General features: G+C 39.0%; 1 protein-coding gene across 1 annotated transcript; it reads right to left on the reverse strand.

Moving 5' to 3' along the window:
- Positions 1-8,399: 8,399 nt before the first annotated feature.
- On the reverse strand, positions 8,400-13,719 carry stbd1 (starch binding domain 1). Its single transcript, XM_026929030.3, has 2 exons — positions 13,393-13,719; positions 8,400-11,969 (listed from the first exon to the last, which is right to left on the reverse strand). The coding sequence occupies exons 1-2, from the start codon at positions 13,607-13,609 to the stop codon at positions 10,402-10,404; spliced, it is 1,785 nt and encodes a 594-aa protein (XP_026784831.3). The 5' UTR covers positions 13,610-13,719; the 3' UTR covers positions 8,400-10,401.
- Between the last annotated feature and the right edge of the window lie 7,222 nt (positions 13,720-20,941).

Genomic DNA, 20,941 nt, shown 5'->3' on the forward strand with positions numbered 1-20,941 from the left:
TAAAAATCTTTTTGCCATGTATTACATTATTGAAATGCAACGTTTATGAGAGCGTAAACTATTGATCAAGAACACACACACAAGTGCTTAAACTACATGCCTAATGGAATCAACCTGTGTTTGTTTATTCCTCCAAAGTGTACAGTGATTTACAGGAATGTTATATTAAACACTGTTAACCACAACACAGACATGCACACATGTACATGCACAGCTTTCCAAAACTAACAAGAATAACAAACAAGAATGTGTGCCAGACCGACCTGAAACAAGCTTTATTTAGCAAAACCACCAATCCACTGTTCTAAAACAGAGAGAGAGAGAGAGAGAGAGAGAGAGAGAGAGTGAGTGAATCAGCAGATTGGTAGAGACATACTGTGCACTCATGTGACCTTTGACCTTATTGGATTTTCTGATAAGAACTGTTTTAGTTTTAAGGTTATGTAAGCCTGGGTTTTTCCCTGAACCAGCATTATTGCACACAGATGTTTGTCACTGTTAATCAGCACAAGAACATTCAACTTGTACTTAGTGGCCACATCATTAGATACACTTTGCATCTCTTTGGCCATTTTATCAGGAGCACATACCATATATTATGTCAGTTTTATAGTACGTCACTTATGATCATGCATCTGTTGCTACGCACATGACAATGTGTCAGTCCCCTAGAGCCTATCGATCAGAAGAGAAAGACCACCATAGGACCTAAACTAACCACATATTACACTGTGTACACTTACTGTCCAATTATTTCACTTATTAGACATACCTACCTTGTTGGTGCACCTTTAACAGTGTGCATTTACAAACTACAGCTCATCAGGGAAAAGATAAAACTGATTGGATGAACGGTGAATATAAAATATGTTCACCCTTTACCCCCATTGAAGTATTTTCTCAGTCTGCTCGTAATACTACAAACCCCGCTCTTGTTCATTCTAGAGATGCTTGGATTAGAATTCACAAAATATTCAAATTATCTCATAGTTTACAGAAATATTCTTCATTATAGTTTAACCCAGCAATCCGCATCAGTAAAAAGATGGTTTACTGGAAGTACTGGCACCAGCAGGGTATAAGCATAATTGATGACTTATATGAGGATGAGATGTTAAGGTCATATGAAAATTTAATTAAATGTTATAATGTTGTAGGAAAAGAAAACTTTTGGAAGTTTCTACAGTTACGTAATTGTATATTGTCCAAAGGTGGCCCTGTGGTCGACAACCCTATCTTAAGATACTTAAAAAAAAACACAAGAATCTCACAAATCCTCACAATTACATAAAACAGTAAACTCTTTCAGAAGCAGTGACTTGGGAAATTTAAGGACCGTATGGCTGAGGGACATTGGCGAAGAAATTGACCCAGAAAGATGGTCCAGCATCTTGGTCGGGGTTTGGTAAATATATAAAAGAAGCAAAGGGGAAGTTCACTCAATATAAGATTCTTCATAGATATTACCACACTCAGGTAAGACTTTACAGGATGAAACTGATGAAAGACAATTTATGTTGGAAATGCCAGTTGGAAAAAGGTTCCTTTTTACATTGTATTTGGGAATGTCGTCTTGTTAAAACAAGTCTCAAATACCTAATGTTTCAAAGCGTGTATTTTCTGTTATTATGGTATGTATTACAATGGCAAGTAGGATTATTTTGAGACACTGGAAGACAGTGAAAGCCCCAGAATTGAAAGATTGGGCCAGTGCAATGGTAGAAATTGTGTTCTTAATTCTTAGGAATCCATGCTTAATCGAGTAAATGGTGTTAGAGAGGAGGGGTTGTCTCCATGGGAAGAGTTCTGGACATAGATTACAGTAAGGTCTCAAACTGAATAGACAACTATTTTGTGTTCTATTTTGCATTGTATTTTATTACATAGTCAAAATGTGCCTGTAAAAATCCGTAACCTTGCATAATTATGGTAATGTTGTACTTCTGTTACCTATCAGCCTTCCAAAAAGAGCAATAAAAACTTCAATTCAAAAAAACTACAGCTCATCATATACTCATATACTCATATCACCCCCACGCACACTACCATGGGAGTGTCACTGCTATACTGGTCAGTGGTGGTCCTATGATGGTCCTTTTCTACTGACATATACTGTAAGGGCGACAGTCAACAATTGTAAACCCCACAAAGTTGTATATTATTACCTATATGGTGGGTGGACCTGATTAAAATGCGTCTGTGAATGTATGTGCCTCAGCAAACACTATCTGACCCTTACAGTCGTACTACACATATAATATACAATATGACTATAATAAACTGTCATCTAAAAATACTATATTTCATTCATGACGTCAGTTGCAATCATGCTTAGTCTCACTTAATAGTGAATATCCCTTTGGCCCAGGTCTCTTTAGATTTTATAGCAATGCAGTTGTAAAACTGATGGTAATATACACAGGACATTTAACTCTATCTTAGTGATGAACACTACTTATGGAAACAGACACACACACAAAACTCCTTCACATGCTTGGGGATTGTAAATAGGTTATAGGTGATGTGACAGGTCACATTTGTACCTTTAAATGTCCTTTTCCATGAGACACTCACTTGTGCTGCATGTTATTTTCAGCTTTAGACCAATCACTGTGAGTTACACTATATGGCCAAAAGTTTGTGGACACCTGACCATCACAACTATATGTGGTTCTTCCTCAAACTGTTGCCACAAAGTTGGAAGCACACAATTGTATAGGATGACTTGTATGGTGTGGCATTACAATTTCCCTTCACTGGAATTAAGGAGGTCAAACCTGTATCAGCATGACAACGCCCCTGTGCACAAAGCGAGGTCCATGAAGGCACGGTTTGCTAAGGTTGGAGTGGAAGAATGCAAGTGGCCTGCACAGAGCCCACTGAACAACCACTGAACACCTTTGGGATGAATTGGAATGATGACGGTGCCCCAGATTTCCTCACCCAACATCACTGCCTGACCTCACAATCGTTCTTGTGGCTGAATGGAGACAAATCCCCACAGCCATGCTCCAAAATCTAGTAGAAAGCCTTCCCAGAAGAGTGGAGGGTATTATAACAGCAAATGTGGGGACGAAATCTGGAATGGGACGTTCAACAAACCCATATGGGTGTGATGTTCAGGTGTTCAAGAACCTTTGGCCATATTGTGTATTTAAAAAAATCCATCTTGGATTTATCTTGGAATCTATCTGTGGATGGGAAGTTTTGTCACTGCTGAACAGAAATATACAAAGATTCACATTTTCTCCTGCAGACTGTTATTTTCATTAATATTAATTATACCAGAGTGCTGCTGAAAACTCAGACTAGAGAACGTGTTGAAGCTTAATTTTCTATAACAGCAAAGTTTATATTAATGTGCTTGTTCTAATACGTTATCGTTTCTACAGTGCATCTATAGAACTGTAGGGAGTTACTGTATGTGACAGACCCTCCACATAAATTGATTTTTAAAAAATGTGTGTAATTGGTGAAGTTTTCTTCTGAGGAGATGTTTATGAAGCATTTTTGAAAGCTGTCTCTGGAATAAATTCTTCATAACAGTTAGATGTAAAGCTGTAATTTTACATTTTCCGACACGAGAAAGTTTTCAGGATGGACGGCTTTGTGGTTTCTCTGTAATATGACAAGCTACATTTTTTTTTGTCCTATTAATTTCAAGAGAAAGAGGAAAGAGAGGGTGATGAGGGAAGGATTGTTTATAGCTGATGTAACATAAGTGAGAAACTAACTTGTTTTGTCGATGTACCATTGAATGTACCCATAAATGGATAAGAAGTATGCAGTGGTCTAACAGAAAAGCATTCCTGATGATGCCACACCAATCAATGTCTGGGAGCAAAGCGAACAAAATTGGCCACGCTCTCTGGGTGGGAGGGATGGGATATTCTCTCTCTCCTCTCAATCACAGTGACACTAATTACTAATTATGGATGTCCGTGAACTCCTGAAGGTGGAAGAGGGCAGATAGTGCTTTCCTCTGAGTGTGTTATACTGTGTGAAAAGCTGCGATTGACTGGCTTCTCTTGTCTAGGATGAAGCACATGTTAGCCTTCATCCTCCCTGGTTTGGTAGCTGTGGTAAGAATAGGAGCTGGTGGGTAGCAATTGGCAGGTGACCAAAATTGTATGTAATTGTATGACTATAAAAGTATGACTTTTTATTCATTATTTAAATTGAATACTGAAATGGTTCACAAATTGCTGTGGTATAAATGGAATAAAACACTTTGTAATGTGCTGTTTTTGGAAAATAATCAACTATGTGGTAATTTCTCTGCTTTGCTTCAGCTGTATCACACCATTCTGTCATGTTTTATTCCTTGATTAACTTGTGCTGTATGTTGATTGGCCACCATGAGCCAAACACTGTGAGTTGTTTAAAAGGATTTTCATGAGACACACTAACTGGCACTGTGTTAATTTTAGCCATGGGCCACTCACAGCGAGTTATTCAAATGGAGTGCTTTTGTAATGGACCTTTTAGTTGGCATGTGGAAATGGCAAGTTTTTGTTACTGTTAAACTGATGGAAGCACTCTAGGTACTAACATTTATTTCAGTGTTGCATTTAATCTAAAAACCACCAGTATGCTGCAAAGGTCATTTTCACAATATAGGACCTTTGTTTGGTGCTTTTTCCCCCTTTCAGGTTAGCTTAGAAGTCCAAGGTTCATAATAACACACTCTGACTCACAAAAACACACAAAAGTTTTATGTCTTGTGAGTGTTTCCTGCAGTGTGGGGAGTGAATATCAGAGTGCACTGGCTCTCTCCTTTTTTAGCCGTGAAGGATGGCTGGTGCTATCGCTCTATGCAGAGAGAAATGGAGTGAGAGACACAGAGAGAGAGAGAGTGAGAGAGAGAGAGAGAGAGAGAGAGAGTGAGTGAGAGAGAGAGAGAGAGAGAGAGAGAGAGAGAATGTTTTATTAATAGTCACTGAGGCACAGAGGAATATCTATCAAGGCCAGTGTGTGTGTGTGTGTGTGTGTGTGTGTGTTTAGGGATGTTTGGGTGATAAGCATGCAGAGGATATCTTTTCTACATCTCTGACAAAACAACCCTAGATTTTAATGCAGTGAACCCAAAGGTGAAAGGTTGTGTTTGCACACAGATGATTAAATCTCATGACAGACAGACACACGCACACACAAAACTATGCTGTCAACATGTTGACCCACACACACATTGAGGTAGTGACCATAGAGAAGTATATATAAATATAAATATAAAGCCAAAAGGATCAATAATATCTGAGTGAATGTCAGTCTAAAATGAGAGAAATTCTCCATATTTGGATGAAAAACCTATTTAAATTTCATCCTGTCATTTCCAGCCAGTTCTGCATGTTGAACTGCGGTCATGGAGAGAATGAAATCTGCTACTGATGACCTTTAGAACCTGTTTAAGCTTTTGATATTTTATCTCAGCATTGCATTTAGATCACAGCTGAACTCACCTGAACTGAATATTAAGCTCACCCATTTTTGGCTTTATTCTGGGAAAATAGTGGCTGTTGCTCAACTGCAGGAACATGAGGTACGTAAAAACTGGAGTGTTTGAAGGATAACAATAGGAGTACCATTTAAAGACACAAGCCAATGAGCCACTACACAGGTTAATAAACAACATGAAAAGCCATGTATTTGGTTACTGATTCATTTCTTTGTAACAAATGCCGTGTTGCTTTTGTGATTTACACCAGTTGCAAGAAAACCATCTCCATTTGACATTAATTTACAGTTTTAAAAAATTCAGTGCTCTCTGTACTTCATGATGTCTAGGCGTTTAGGTCTCAGAGCTAGAATAATTATTACACCTAAAGATAAACCTCATGAAAGCCAAAACACATAAAAATAATGAACATTTTCTTCTCCTGATCTTCTAACCTCCTGATTTTTTTGCTTTTGAAGTGTTGCCTCACTGATTTTAGGCTTAAAATGGGTTCAAACACTTTGATCAAAAAGCCTTTGGACAGATTTATTTGGTAATGGAATTGCTGGACGTGGTCAGATTTCAAAGCTGACAGCATTTATTTGGTTTCTTCTTGAGTTCATTCCAGAAAGAGGGGTTGGAAAATCCAAAACTTGATCGTGAAACTCAAGCCCTGACTTTTACAGCAGCTATGATGAGCCAGCAGAAGCAGAGACATATATTATTTTGTCTTTTACAACAGCTGATTTGGAACATTATTTTACAGTTCCTACATTTACATACTGATTTCATATCCCAAACTTAAGCCTACCACAGAGCTCAGTATAAGCCAATATGCACCATTTTCTTCTGTTTTGTCTGTTGTCTTCAGTCTAATCTTGGCTTCTGCTTCATCACTGTACAGATACTGACTCGGTCATCTCTCTCTCTATCTCTCTCTCTGCTCTACTTTAGCCTAATTTTCCTAAACAGGTCTCCACTTATAATTGGCCCATTTAGCTTATTTGAGAAGTGATTAGTGGTTTTGGGTTCTCATCACAAAAGTAGCTAATTTCTGCAAGCATTTTGGACTTACTAAAAAGGTTAATGCAATACATTTTAGTTACAGGACTGCTCTGTTCCACTTTCCTTAAATTGCCCCCAGCTTGCTGTAGGTGAAATGAATCATTTATAGAACTTGGCAGTTTGTGCTTCCTTCCCTTCCAACATCTCCCTACCACACTCACAATCTTTTGCTCATGTAAACACAGGAAAAGGGTAGACAAATCCAAAGTAAACCTCTTGAAATGCGGTTCATGTTTCCCAATAGAAGTTGCCAGAAAACAGCTTTGCCTTATACCCTATTTAACACACCTGATCCAATTCAAGAGTTGAATCCTGTCTGTAGGGTTCGGACATTCAGGAGCTGGGTTTGGATATTAGACCCATCAAAGTAAATAAAAGCTGAAGAAAAGCACACCAGTGTAAACTAGTTAATACAACAAGTCTGCCAAGTAGCTAATGCAATAATGTAAAAGCACTATAAAAATCATTCTTAAAGTAATCAGGTTAAAACACACTTCTAAATGAATAGTGAAATTATTTCCTTCCACTGTGAGATTCAGTGCAGTTTGAACAAGTAAAGCTTTAAAATCAGTCTTCCCTAGCTTTTGAATTAAAGCCAGGAAGTGGCAGCCTGAATCTCTGTGCTAATGGGTTGCTGCTAGTAAACAGGGCATGATTAATGTTTTAATTTGCATCAGGCAGTACAGTTGGAGCTTGTTACGTTATGACATTTGAATTTATAAAAATTATATAAGAGGAAGTTGCACGTCCATATGGACAGCTGGGGCAGAACCAAATGTTAATATTCATTAAGTACTCATTCACAACTTCATATATTTTAAATTCCATTGCAATACTAATTACCTCTTTTGAGTGACCAATTATAAAAATGTTGCTGTTTGGCAGATATAAGCTGATAAGCTCCATTTATCTCCACAGAGTTATTATTGCACCTAGTGGTCAAAATGGGAACAGTAATATGTGCTAAAAGAGGCCCTCTGGGGGACGACTCATGCTGCCCCATGCTTGCTCTGTGAACATTTTGAGTGGAGAGGGATCAGCAGACAGGACAGTTAATGAGAGGACTCCCAGGGTCATATTTTAACGCCAAATTGGGCTAGTTTAAAATACTCCGAGGCTGCCAAGATCTTGTTTTACAGCAAATAATCAGAATTAAATCTAATACATTTGTCTAAAGGCAAAGTGTAAGTGCCGTCAGTGTTTTTCTGATGTACAGAACCATTTCTATTTCTACATAAGATATATATTGCACAGATTGGGAGAGGGAAAGAGGGACTATGGAGTGGATAATATCCGAATATAATATCTGTGCAATGGTCTAGAGAAAGATTAAAAATGTGTCTCCCTTTTCCAATGCCTGAACTTTTTGGGCTGCCTTTTGTGTAGTTTTTGAGATGTAGTTGGGCTGGAAACCTAGCAACTCTGGTCAATGATATCTCTATATTGGGGGCAGTCGTGGCCTAATGGATAGCGAGTCGGACTTGCAACCCGAAGGTGAACCTGAAGGTTGTTGGTTCAAGTCTCAGGTCCAGCAAGGATTGTAGGTGGGGGGAGTGAATGACCAGCGCTCTCTCCCACTCTCAATACCATGACTGAGGTGAGACCCTTGAGCAACCCCCAACTGCTCCCCGGGTGCCGCTGCAAACTGCTCCGTGTGTGTGCGCACTTGGATGGGTTAAATGACTGTGATGTTAACACTCAACTACTTACTTACTCTAACATTTCACTAGATAGTAGCCTATAGCATAAGTCACATGTAGCCCCTTGACTTAATTTTGTTTGATGTCAGTATTGTCATCTATGGTCATGAGCCACTTCTGTATAGAAATGTTTTTTATTAATATCAATTAAATTACTGATACTAAATAAGAACCCATGACATGACAGTAAACATAACCTGTGAAGTTTTTAAATTTTATTTAAAAAGCCTATTGGATGCTTACATAAACACATATTTACAATATAAAACACTAGGACTAACACTAACTGCAGCACATTGTGAGTTTGTATAAGGCAAGGTTGTGGTAATAAAATAAATGTATTATTTGTTATATTTTAAAGCCACTGAAGTACAGTCCAAGACTAACATTTTTACTCACATTCAAATCAGTAAGCACCAGGAAGTGCATCAGAAAATGTGGCCAAATCATTTATGTTAACTTCTCAAATTCATACAGAAACTATTTGTGTTTTTAGTGAACATTTCACAACGTAGCTGCAGCACTCACTTAGAGACTACCTTTCCGGACTGAATACGCTTAATGTTGTTTTAATTGTGTTGCATTCCTGTTATTTATATGTGCTATTGTGAATTTTTGGAATTGCTGTTGTATTTTTGTTGCTTTGTTTTACTCCTGGATTCTGCCAGCCACTAACAGAAGAGTTAAGGAACTTTTGCACAGTCCTAACTTTTAGCTTATCTGGCTAGTAGAAATCTTCTTTCATGAAACCAGATAGCAGGCAAAATCTCATCATGGTGCCAAGTTGCTGAGGAGGCCATAAGAAAATGGATTTAGCTGTACGAGTAGCTCACTGCTAATCCACAATCTCAACACAAGTCATTCCCTGATTACATAAACATCAATGCTGACATGCAAACCTGATTTGATCACAACGTGATGACATGAGGAAAAAGTCCAGCACTGGGCAATTTTGTGTAAATACTGATTAGCATACTTAACAACTACTGATGCTGCTTTGTTATATATAAGGATTTGTGATAAGCTTACCTAAATATTAGATTATTTTGTATTTAAACAGGGGTGGAAAAAGTACTGAGAAATTATACTTATGTGAAATTATAGATAATGTGTCAACATTTTACTTAAAAGTATTATGCCAGAACAGTAAAGTGAAAGTCAGAAATTTCCTCCTTTTGAATGTATGAGTATTTAAAAGTATCTAACTAATTGCTGTCCCTCCTACAAACTTTTCATGCACAATATGCTTGACTAACACATAGTTTGCTAATGAATTAATTAGAAGTAAAATATCATATAATAACCATTATTTACCATTAGCTACAATGTGATTTGGCCAAATATGTTAGCTACTGGAATCAATACTAGTCTAACCTGGCATTAGCCACGAAAACAGGCTAATTTAGCTAAATACAGCCAGTTAATGTTGGCAAATTAGCAAAACTTACCTCAACAGGCTTTTTTAGATGGTGCTCATGCCTTTTTGAGAGGCAAAGAAGACACCTCATTTTATATGAGTCTTTGCTTAGTTCAAAATATTGAGGTAGGGCCAGGGGTGCTCATCCTCAACTTAAACACTGCAGTATTAATTAACTACATTAACGCTATTCGATCGATTCAGTTAGCCCATTTATACAAAGCATACAGTTGATGGCTGGATGAGACCTTTGAGATTTGTAACAAGTACATGGAAGATCTGAATAAACATGCAAGGAGCAAAAAGTATGTTTTTTTTTTTCTTGGAAATGTAATTAAGTAGGAGGACAAATATTGAACTTCAGTAACACTCAAGTAAAGTATAAATATCTCAAAATAACATTTAAGTATAGTAAGGAAGTACAATCACTCAAGTATTTTCCATCCCTGCATATAATTAAATATTTGGCAAAATTACATTGCATAACAACTATAACAGACAAGTCACTGGAAAATAAACCATTTCTCTGAGTAGTGTAGGACACCTAAATATTGTTATTGCTGGTTAAAGAGCCACAGGACAAACGCTGTCAACACGAGCATATCCAAAATGACATACAAGCTATTCACTGATTGAAGGTGAAAATGTGCATATTGGTATTATTATTATTGCTACATTAACAGTGTCACAGCCTCATGCATCATATTTATGCTAACATCTGTCTGAAATAATGCACCCGTGATGAATATTATTGCTATATAGAATGTCACTGATATGCTTTTGTTTCAGGCGTACCCCCAATTCTTATTGAAATGAATCTCCTCCTCTTGCCCAGTCACTGCAAAATAGCGGTTTTCACACTCCTCCCAGCGCCGGATCTTTCCTTCTTCTACCAGGATAAACTTCCACTCAACCTGGCTGTCCAAGGGGAGACTGATGGTGCAGAACCAAAACCCATTCTCAACACTCCTCAGAGGAACAAAGCTCTCCCAGGACCCGAGTTCCTGCTGGTTCCCAGTTACAGCCAGAATCTGGTTGGGGGAGTGCGTTATGTAGTGCACTTTAAAGCTGACCTGTACAAGCTGGGGCATTGGCAACACTGTTCCTACTTTCTTATTCAAAAGATCCCCTTCATCTTTAGCCACACCAGTGGTGGTGTCCTCTGGCACATCTGTTTTGTCTTGGTGTGACATCACCTCCTCAGCAGGAAGCCCCAAACTGGTGGTATCTCTAATTGGAGACAAAGAAATGTCGGCCTTGAATCCGTAAGCAGTCTTACTCGGAGTTGGAGTTAGCCAGGGCAGGTCTCTGGTGTCTGGTGGTCCAGTGCTAAGCCACTCATTGTTGTCCATAATAGCCTCCATGATGCTGATCTCATTCTTCTTCTGGCTCTCGTCTGCTGGTGTGACCTCTATTTTACCCTTGCTCTCTTCTGTGACTTGCAAAGGTGCTAATGATTCCCCTTGCAAACTAGGCACAGTAAAGCCCAGGTAGTTCTGCGGTGGATTGGTGAGAATATGGTCAAATGTGCTGCTCAGATGCTGCTGGGTGGCCAAACTGTCATCACTGTTGCCCACTGTTGTCTGCAAGCTGCTGGGGCTGCCATTGAGGTCCTGATGGCTGACATCTTTCTTAGGCTTGACTTTCTCTGATGCCAAATTACTCAAGAGATCAGACTTTTCATCATAGCAGTAGGGGTCAAGGTCATTCATCTGAGGAATACTCTTCTCAAACACTTTGGCTGCTGCCTCAGTGTCTTCCATCTTTGTCTTTTCATGCAGAGTGTCTGAACTTGTGGTTTTATCAGAAACATCCAACACTGAGTTAGTTACAGCTATGTCCTCCTCATTAGGCTTGTTCACAATTTCTTGGGATAAGAGTGTGTTGTCTAACAGATCTTCCACAGACTGGCACTTTTGAACAGGGAGATTTTTAGCTTCCAAAATCTCCTGGGCGCTCTCTGTTTCAGATGGCTCATCCATGTCTACATGCGGTTCAATCTCAGACTCCTCATCATCATGGGTATCTTCCTTCACACTATTCTCAGGCTTGTCTTCAGAGGCTCTGTTACCATTATCCTGATGATTAGCCAAATCTGACTGCACACTAATACTCTCAGCAGGTTCGCAGACATCATGCTTGCATTTCATATGATCCTTGCCAGTTCCAGTAGCGTCTCCAACATTGGAACCAGTCAGAGGTTCTGCAGTAGGTTCTTTCACGTTCTCATGGGGGGGTTTTCTCAGGTTTTCCTCCGATAGGTCTAAAGGTGTTTGTGTATAGTTTGTAGAAGACGGGATTATTGTTTCATGGGAATCCACATCCCAGTCCTCAGAGCCTCCATCATCACTTCCTATGGGAAAAAAGCAAGGACAGACACATGATTTTTTTTTTTTTTTTTTTAAAAACATTAAATGCAGTACATCTATTTTAAGAAACTAAAAAAAATTATTGGCACCGCTAGAAATTATTATGAACAAAATATTCCTAAGGCATGTTGTTCCAATTTATTTATTTTATATACTTTAAGTTCACCCAAGTTTTTAGTTTTTTGCCCACTTCCTCTTTCACAGGGGTATAATATTGAGGTCAAAGAGGCCAAATTACCTTAGTTATTCATCAACATTAGAGAATGTACAGATCTTATAAAGCACAGACATGATTTTCAAATATTAAACAACATGCCTTACAAGGTACAGTTTTTGCCTCTTGAATTTCTAAGGATTTGGGAATTTCTAATTTGTAATATTTATTTAGATTGTGCAGTACACTGGGTTGCATTGCTGCCTCACAGCTACAGTGTGCTCCAGATTCTGAGCTCAGATTATTATCTGTTTAGAGCTTCTGTGCATATTCTTTCTTAGTCTGCATGGGTTTCCTCCAACCAGTAGGTGCACTGGTTACTCTAAATTGCCCCTAGGTGTGCGAATGGATGTATGCACCTGGCATCCCATCCAGGGTGTATTCCCACTTCACACACAGTGTTCCAGGGATAGGCTCCAATTACATTCACAATTATGTCAAACATTCTCTCAATTTTAACTTTTTTTTTTTAAAGGAAAATAATCATCATCATCATCATCATTATCATTATTTTTCTAACAAAAAGTTCTTATGAGAATAGCATTTTTAAATTACAGAGCACGTATATTTACATATTGCTTATTATGAATAAAAAAAAAAATCAAAAATAGAAAGCTCAAAATCAATATGCCAAAAACACTCAAAGGGTTTAAAGGACAAATATTGATAAAGGTGCTTGAGTTTGTGTGTTAAGTTAAATCGACCAAGTTAGATGGTCACGTGACTGCCCCTCAGGTCTTCAGTTCTTTTAACCCAGCGTGGGTCACGTGCACAGCATCTTACGTCATCTGGGCAAACCTTTCATTTACGTCCCTGTTATTAATTCTCTACTTCCGGCCTAGGTCGGATATTTGGAAATGACAACTTTATATTCAAACCGGACATTATTAAACAGGAAACTGTTTGTGAAACTGTAATTAAAACACTAAAAGCCAACAGGCGAGAAATATTATGCTCAACAGGTACCATATTTTAAAGCAGGGGTTATGATAATACATTTTAAGACACTGACGTGATGTATGTATTATTCTTACATGAAACGGTTACATTTGAACAATGACCACCAGCTGTTGCTTCTTCCGCCATTTGCGGTTAGCACGTGAAGGCGACCAGCACTACACCTGTTTCTGTCCCAGCTGCACCCTTACGTCATTTCTCTACAAACTAACTGTTTCAACAGTCGTCCATTTTACCTGTTGACTTGCTCCATTCATCATCATCTTCTCCTCCACGTCTCGCTGCTTCCTTTTCCGTTTCGTTCGTGTTATCTTCGCTGCCCCTTTTCCTTCGTTGACCTTTAACGGCTCGGTAAATGAGAAACGCGCCCCACATCGAGAGCGAGGCGATAATAATCATCAGCAGGGCGGCCGCGGTTTCGTAGCCTCCAATCACACCGAAACGGCGACTCATGGCGACGGCCGTCTTACGAAGCTCGTCACGCGCGTCCTTTTAATGTGAAGCGCGCGCGCGACTTCATCCCACGCGCACTGTTGCAGAGTCGAGCTCGCGTTGCAGCGCAGATTTAAAAAAAAAAAAAAAAAAAAAAAAAAAAATCTGTGTCCGCAGTCAGGTGAGCTCTCTGCCAATGGGCTTCTCTCTGTCTCACTCTCCCTCCCCTTCTCTATCTTACTCCCTCCTTCTCACCCCGTCCTTTCTCACCCCCTCCCTCTCTCTATCACTCTCTCCTCTCACTACACTTCTCTCTGAGCTCCTGAGCCTAGTTTTCAGAGAGTCTGTCCTCCTGATTCACACTTTTCTCTTCTCCACTAACTGCTTTATCCCTTCTTTATCCCAGTGGCTTCAGAGCCTATATCTGAGGAACACCTGGCACGAAAAAGGGGGAATAGACCCTGGACACCAGTCTATCACAGGGCACCATGCACACACACACATTCACACACTCATCTCACACAATCCTCCTATGCTGAAATACACACAGCAATTGGGACTGACACTTCAGGAAACGTCTGAGGCAGGATACTTCCAATTTGGATTATTGTACTAATAATTAAAAAAATAAATTGCTAAATGTGGCTATTTATGCCACCACAGATCAAATGAAGAGAGATGACTATGATCAGAAAACTCAACCTTCAAATGGTAGTGACTCCCACATTTTGTGTTTTGTAAACAGCTACAGTTATAGAGTTTAATATAGTTGTGTAGTATCTCCTCACATTCTGCACTTACCTCAGCATACATACACTATTTCCCACCTCAGTGCATACCTAAAACAGGATATACCTTTCCTATCTCACTATACACTTTTCGACCCACAGAATACACCTTTCTTACCACAGTACACACCTTTTCTACCTCAGTGTGTACTTGTCCTTCCTCAGTATACACCTTTCCTGTCAGTATACACCTTTCCTACCTCAGTACACCCCTTTCCTATGTCAGAATACACCCTTCCTACCTCAATATACACTTTTCCTACCATGGTATACACCTTTTCTACCACAATATACACCCTTTCTACCTCAGTATATACCTGTTCTACCTCAGCATGCACTTTTCCTACCACAATATACACCTGTCCTATCTCAGTGTACACCATTCCTACCTCAGTAAACTGCAGTATTCTGTTGTATTCTGTCTGTTTGTTGAATGCTCATTCTCTCAGTGTTGTCTGTGTTGAATTCATTTCTTGTTTTTCACTCCACTGAAGTTCACTCCTGTGCTCCAAGAGTGAACACTTTCCAGATTTGACTGTGCTTCTTTGGTCCTCCTCGTGTCTGAGGGGCTTCTGAGTTAGTTTAATGCTGATTGGTTTGTTGCTGTGTACTGAAAGTCTCACTGATTTGATTGGTAGTGCATCCTGTGCTTGTTTTGGACTTTGCTAAATGGGGCTATTTATGCCATCACAGATCAAATGAAGAGTAATATCTATGATCAGAGAACTCAACTGTCAAAAGGTAGTGACCTGCATTAGAAAATGATGACACCCAAATTTTGTATAATAAACCTGAATAAAATAAACCTGTCCTACCTCAGTATACACCTTTCCTATGTCAAGATACATCCTTCCTACCACAGTATACACCTTTTCTACGACAGTATACACCTTTTCTACCACAGTATACACCTTTTCTGCCTCAGTATGCATCTTTCCTACCTCAGTAAACTGCTGAATTCTCTTGTATTCTGTCTGTTTGTTGAATGCTCATTCTCTTAGTGTTGTCTTTGTTGCTTAAGGCTGATTGTTGCTGCTTACTGAAAGCCTGATTTGATTAGTAGTGCATCCTGTGCTTATTTTGGACTTTGTTATTTGCTTTTCCCCTTTGTTTTTGGCAGCTAGGTCCTTTGTAGCCCTGTACATTGTAGATGTGACCTGGGTCACACCTGAAGAGATAAAAATCCAGTTGTGTTTGTTGCCCATAAACGTGGTGTATGATGTATCCCCATTATGTCTTTTGCATTTTTGTGCTGTTTTTTTCTCCTAATAGTATCAGTCATGCATCTCACCCATCCATAATTGTTTTCCTTCATTTAACCATTCTGTTATAGTCTGACCCTAATACAAAAACACCAGGACATAGCTTAAAAAAAAAAAAAAGGTGAAAAATTGATCTCATTGACACTGACTGTGGCATGGTTGTTGGTGCCAGACAGGCTGGTTTGAGTATTTCAGAAACACTACTTGCAAAACAGTCTCTAGAGTTTGCAAAGAATGGTGCGTAAAACAAAAAATGACCAGTGAGTGGCAGTTCTGTGGGCAGGAAAAGCAAGAAAAGCATCTCTGAAGACACAACAGAAGTCAGTCTCCACTTCAGTCAGCCAAGTAGAGGTATCTGAGGCTACAGTGTGCACAGGTTTGTCGATACTGGACAGTTGAAGATTGGAAAAACATCAGTCTCAATTTCTGGTGCAACATGCAGATGGTAGAGTCAGGATTTTTGCTGATTTTGCAGATTGAGAGCTATTACCCGAAGTTTAACATGGCAAAACAAATTCTATCTTAAAGTGGTAAGTATAGCATAATTGAATGATTGATTGGTATATAAAATGCTAAATTAGTTATATAATTTGAGCAAGTATATTGATATTACCATTGTCAGGAAAAGATTTTAGAGCTTTGAGTCATAACTGACTGAGCTATCATTTGCTAGCTAGTTGACACTGGTAATGTAAATATAAGTAATGTAATGCACCAACTGAAAATATACTGGTAAACAGTAGTCAACATTTGCACTCCACACAACATATTTTTTGAGGAAAAAAATATGCTCTTCATGATTTTAATCTAGCCCTGATACCTACAATGTCACCCATCTGAATGGAGATGTGCACTCTTTTATGCTCTGCTCATTCGGTCGATGGAGTTTGTTTAAAAAGGAGTGACTGTCTAAACTTACCAAGTTACTTTGAGTGTTAGCTAAGGTCATACAATCAATAGTAAATTATTATGAAATTTGGCTAGTGTTAGCTGCCTTGGTTTATGCCATCACTTCACTCATGTTGGTTTTCTAGTTATAATATCAGTACAGTGAGCAAGCTTAGACATCAAAACGAGCAACCTACCAGAAAAACATGGTAAGAACTCCATGCTGACGGTCTGTGTGAACAGTTTACAGCAAAATAAGATGGCTTTGCTACAGAACTTTCAAAGCTGTCAAGACTGTAAATCTTTGGTACAAAGTTTTAAGGATGTTAAATGAACTTTGCTGGGCTGTAACCTCAGTCAGAGCTTCAGGTCCTTGTTGGAAAGTGCAAACGCATTCATGAGGCTGTCATTTCTAGCCTAAACCAAAATTGTCAATCACCTCATCAAATACACCTTTTTATTTATCATAAAATAATTCCTATAAAATGCATTTATCATAAGGAATCATAGTGGGGGAGATATCAATATCAACTATACTTGTAAAAACAAAAAAGTTCCCTAAAATAATTTGTGGATAACTTAAAATGAAAGTTTGGCTCCTTTCCCACTCACTAACATGGAAATGGATAGTGTTGACAATTGCACTTCAGTCAGCCACTAGAGGGGCTAAGAGACATTTTGACATTTTGGCTTCACTTTTGAATTCCTGTTATGACATCCATGTATAGTCATCGGTCACAAAGCACATGTTGACTCAAATTGGTTTCCTGATTATGACAATGAGTTCAGTGTACTTCATTGGCCTCTCCAGTCACCAGATCTGAGTCCAATACAGCACCTATGGGATGTGGCAGAATGGGAGATTCGCAGCATGAATGTGCAGCTGACAAATCTGCAACAATCATGTGATGCAGTGGCAGATGAGTGTATATTATAATGCTAGAAAGTCTAAATACTTCAGCATGTGTGTATAAAAGAATTACCTATTAAACAAAGTTTAGCTTTTTTTTGACCCTAAAATTATTTATTTATTCATCTACAGTAACTGCTTTATCCTGGTCAGGGTTAGAGTGGATCCAGAGCCTTTCCCAGGAACACTGTACATAATGTACAAGGCAATTTATTCTAGCCAATTCACCTATTGGCATGTTTTTTGAGAGGTGGGAAGAAATCAGAGAACCTGGAAGAAACCCGAGCAGACACTGGTAGACCATGCACAATAACCTAAGGTCAGGATCAGACAGGGGGACCCTGGAGCTGTGAAGCTCAACCACAAAATTGACTGGCATATTAGTGCCTCTGTTGAATTGATTGATGACTGACTCCCTCAGAGAGCCGGACTGGCCTTACTTACAACTTGCAGTTTGATTTGTGGCTTTTGGTCTTCTGGTTATTGCCTATAGCAAAATTGTGTGTGTGTGTGTGTGTGTGTGTGTGTGGTATTTACAGTTGAAAAGCTGACCTGGGATCAGACTAATCTGTTTTAATTGTCTATTAATCACTAGTAACAGCCCACATACAGCATTGCTTTGAAACAGCTGGTGGGTGCAGAACCAATTCATGAAACTGTCCACTTATTTCAGATGTAGTTGATAGATGTTCCTTAGTGACACAATGATACACATTTAGTTTTGCAATGGAGTTAAGCTAACACAAAAATTTAAGCTATTGAATTAAATAATATTTTAAACAAAAATATTTAAGCTGTTGAAAAAAGTAACAGTCACCTCAAACCCCATGGAGTTTTTATTAGTAGTCTTGCCTGTGTGGTGCCTTACACATTTGCTGTTGTCTGTAAAAGTGAATAAAAGTACATTACATGACTAAAAGTGGCAGATTTTACTCACTATGGGTGGCAGATGTTTATACATATTCAACATGAATTTCTTTGCGGTTGTATGTAATTATGTACAGTCCCCTCTGAAAGTATTGGAACGGCAAGACCATGTCTTTTATGTTTGTCTTGAAAAAGAAAGAAACCACTGGTGTACTAACAATCAGATATCGAACAGGTCGGCCAAGGAAAACAATAGCAGTTGATGACAGAAACTTTGTGAGAGCTCTGGAAAAAAAAACAGTCAGTGACATCACCAATAACCTCCATAGGGCAGGGGTGAAGGTACCACAATCTGAAGGTATCACAAACAGTTTGAAGAAGACTTTGAGAGCAGAAATATAGAGGCCACACCACAAGATGCAAACCGCTCATCAGCAGTAAGAATCAGAAGCCCAGATTGGAATTCCCAAAGAAATACAGAGATGATCCAGAAAAGTTCTGGAACCAAGAGTAACCTCAACCAAAGTGATGGAAAGGCCAAAGTGTGGAGAAAGAAAGGATCTACTCATGATTCAAACATACAAGCTCATGGGTCAAGCACGGTGGAGGTAATGTCATGGCTTGGGCTTGCATGGCCGCTTCTGGAACAGGCTCACTAATCTTTATTGATGATTATAACTCATGATGGTAGCAGAATAAATTCAGCAGTCTGCAGAAACATTGTTTGCCAATTCACAGAGAAATGCATTCAATCTAATTGGGAGGAACTTCATCATGCAGCAAGACACTGACCCAAAACACACTGCCAACACAACAAAGAACTTCGTCAGGGGAAAAAAGTGGAAGGTTTTAGACTGACCAAGTCAATCACCAGGCCATAACCCAATTGAGCATGCATTTCACCTCCTGAAGAGGAGACTGAATGGAGAAACCTCCCCAAAACAAACAACAACTAAGAGAAGCTGCAGTACGAGCCTGCAAAAGTATCACAAAAGAAGAATGCAACAGTTTGGTGATGTCAGCAGGTCGCCAGCTTAATGCAGTTATTGCAAGCAAGGGATATGCAACCAAATATTAAGTGTTATTTACCTTAATTTACTTTATAGAATTTACTCAATTCATCTTTTGATCTCAAACCCAAATATCTTCAGTGTATAGCAAAAACAAAAGAAATTCATTTACTCTCTAAATAAAAAGGTTAAATACACTTTCTATAAGGCTTATTTCAGCATTCTCATGGTTGACAGAGGACTGGGATTTCAGCATACACACCAGGGAAACAGGCACTTGCAAAATTTGAGTTGCTCTTTGCATCAGACAGTGTTGTAATTGATTGGATTAACAGTTCACTTGATCATTTCACACTTTGTTCTTTGTGGATCCCATTGTTTTGTGATGATTAATTCATCCTGCAAATCTTTTCAGTTAAACAAGACTTATTTAAGAGCCACAGTTCATGTACTTCGAGGTCAGAGTTCCAAAAAGACAAGACTTTTTTTCCCCTTTTTACATTTTCTCTTTGCCTTTCTATAATTCTGACATTCTGGATAGGCTCAGAATATGTCGCACCATGGTGGAAATGCATCAGGTGAATTCAAGGAGCAGGATTCTCCAGATTATCAGCATCTGGGTTCCAAGACTTCTAGCCATTTAGAGAGAGCAAAAAGCAAGGAAAGACAAAAAGAAGCAGTGAACAAGAAGCTGAGGAGCAGAGATGGCCCAAGAAGCAGCAATGATCACTTTGTCTCTAAGGACAAATACACCTCGAGTCCCAGGAAACATTGCGTCAGTGTCGCAAAGAATCCTACGAACGTACGTCAGTTTGCATCTTTAGCTTTTGCAGAGAACTCAGCATTAGCAAAGGCCAAAGTGAGCAAGCCCTTTCACTTGTGTACTGAAAACAACCTTAAAATGGAGAGCTGGAAGAAACCAGATGACCTGGAGAAAGCCAGAGAGGTGCACCATCTGAAATTCCAGGCCACACTAGATTCACTGGTCGAGGAGTTTGAAAGCGGTGCCTTTGCCGCCAGGATCCAGAACATAAAAACACTGCGAGTGAGATTCAGAGTTCACTATGTAACACACTCGCCAAGACAAATTCTAGCTGTGACAGGGAACCATCATAACCTCGGGGCCTGGAAGAGCTTTGTTCCTCTGAGGAGAGCCGAGGATGGATTCTGGTTCTGCACCATCATCTTTCCTATGGACATCCAGGTGGAGTGGAAATTCATATTGGTGGAGGATGGAGAGATTGTGCGCTGGGAAGAGTGCGGAAATCGAAGGCTGGAGGTCCCCAGAAAAGTGGAAGATGAAGAGATCCAGCTTTACTGCACATGGGGATATCACTGATCTGCTAAAATATAGTTTGCAAATGTGTAATTTCTCGTGGAAAATGGTGACCATACCTGCGAAACATTGGCTTATAGTATTTGCATATGATTTGTGTTGATATTAAAATTTGATTTGACTTAACAAGTTTCTGTGCTCAAAATCTGTTTTAAAAAGTGTTTTTACTCACACAATTTTTGATGCCTAATATTTATTTTGCATATGGATCTTTCAATCATTAAACATACTTCTTCTATCCGGATATAAAGATAATAAACTCTAAAATATTAAAATTGTAGGCTACAAGATG

The sequence above is a fragment of the Pangasianodon hypophthalmus genome, chromosome 15, assembly GCF_027358585.1.
Source record: "Pangasianodon hypophthalmus isolate fPanHyp1 chromosome 15, fPanHyp1.pri, whole genome shotgun sequence".
In the NCBI taxonomy this organism is placed as follows: domain Eukaryota; kingdom Metazoa; phylum Chordata; class Actinopteri; order Siluriformes; family Pangasiidae; genus Pangasianodon; species Pangasianodon hypophthalmus.

Coding starts and splice junctions, on each gene's coding strand:
- stbd1 (XM_026929030.3), bottom strand. CDS start 13,609: ATGAGTCGCCGTTTCGGTGTGATTGGAGGCTACGAAACCGCGGCCGCC. Junction 11,970..13,392: donor TGAATGGAGCAAGTCAACAG/GTAAAATGGACG, acceptor TTTTTCCCATAG/GAAGTGATGATGGAGGCTCT.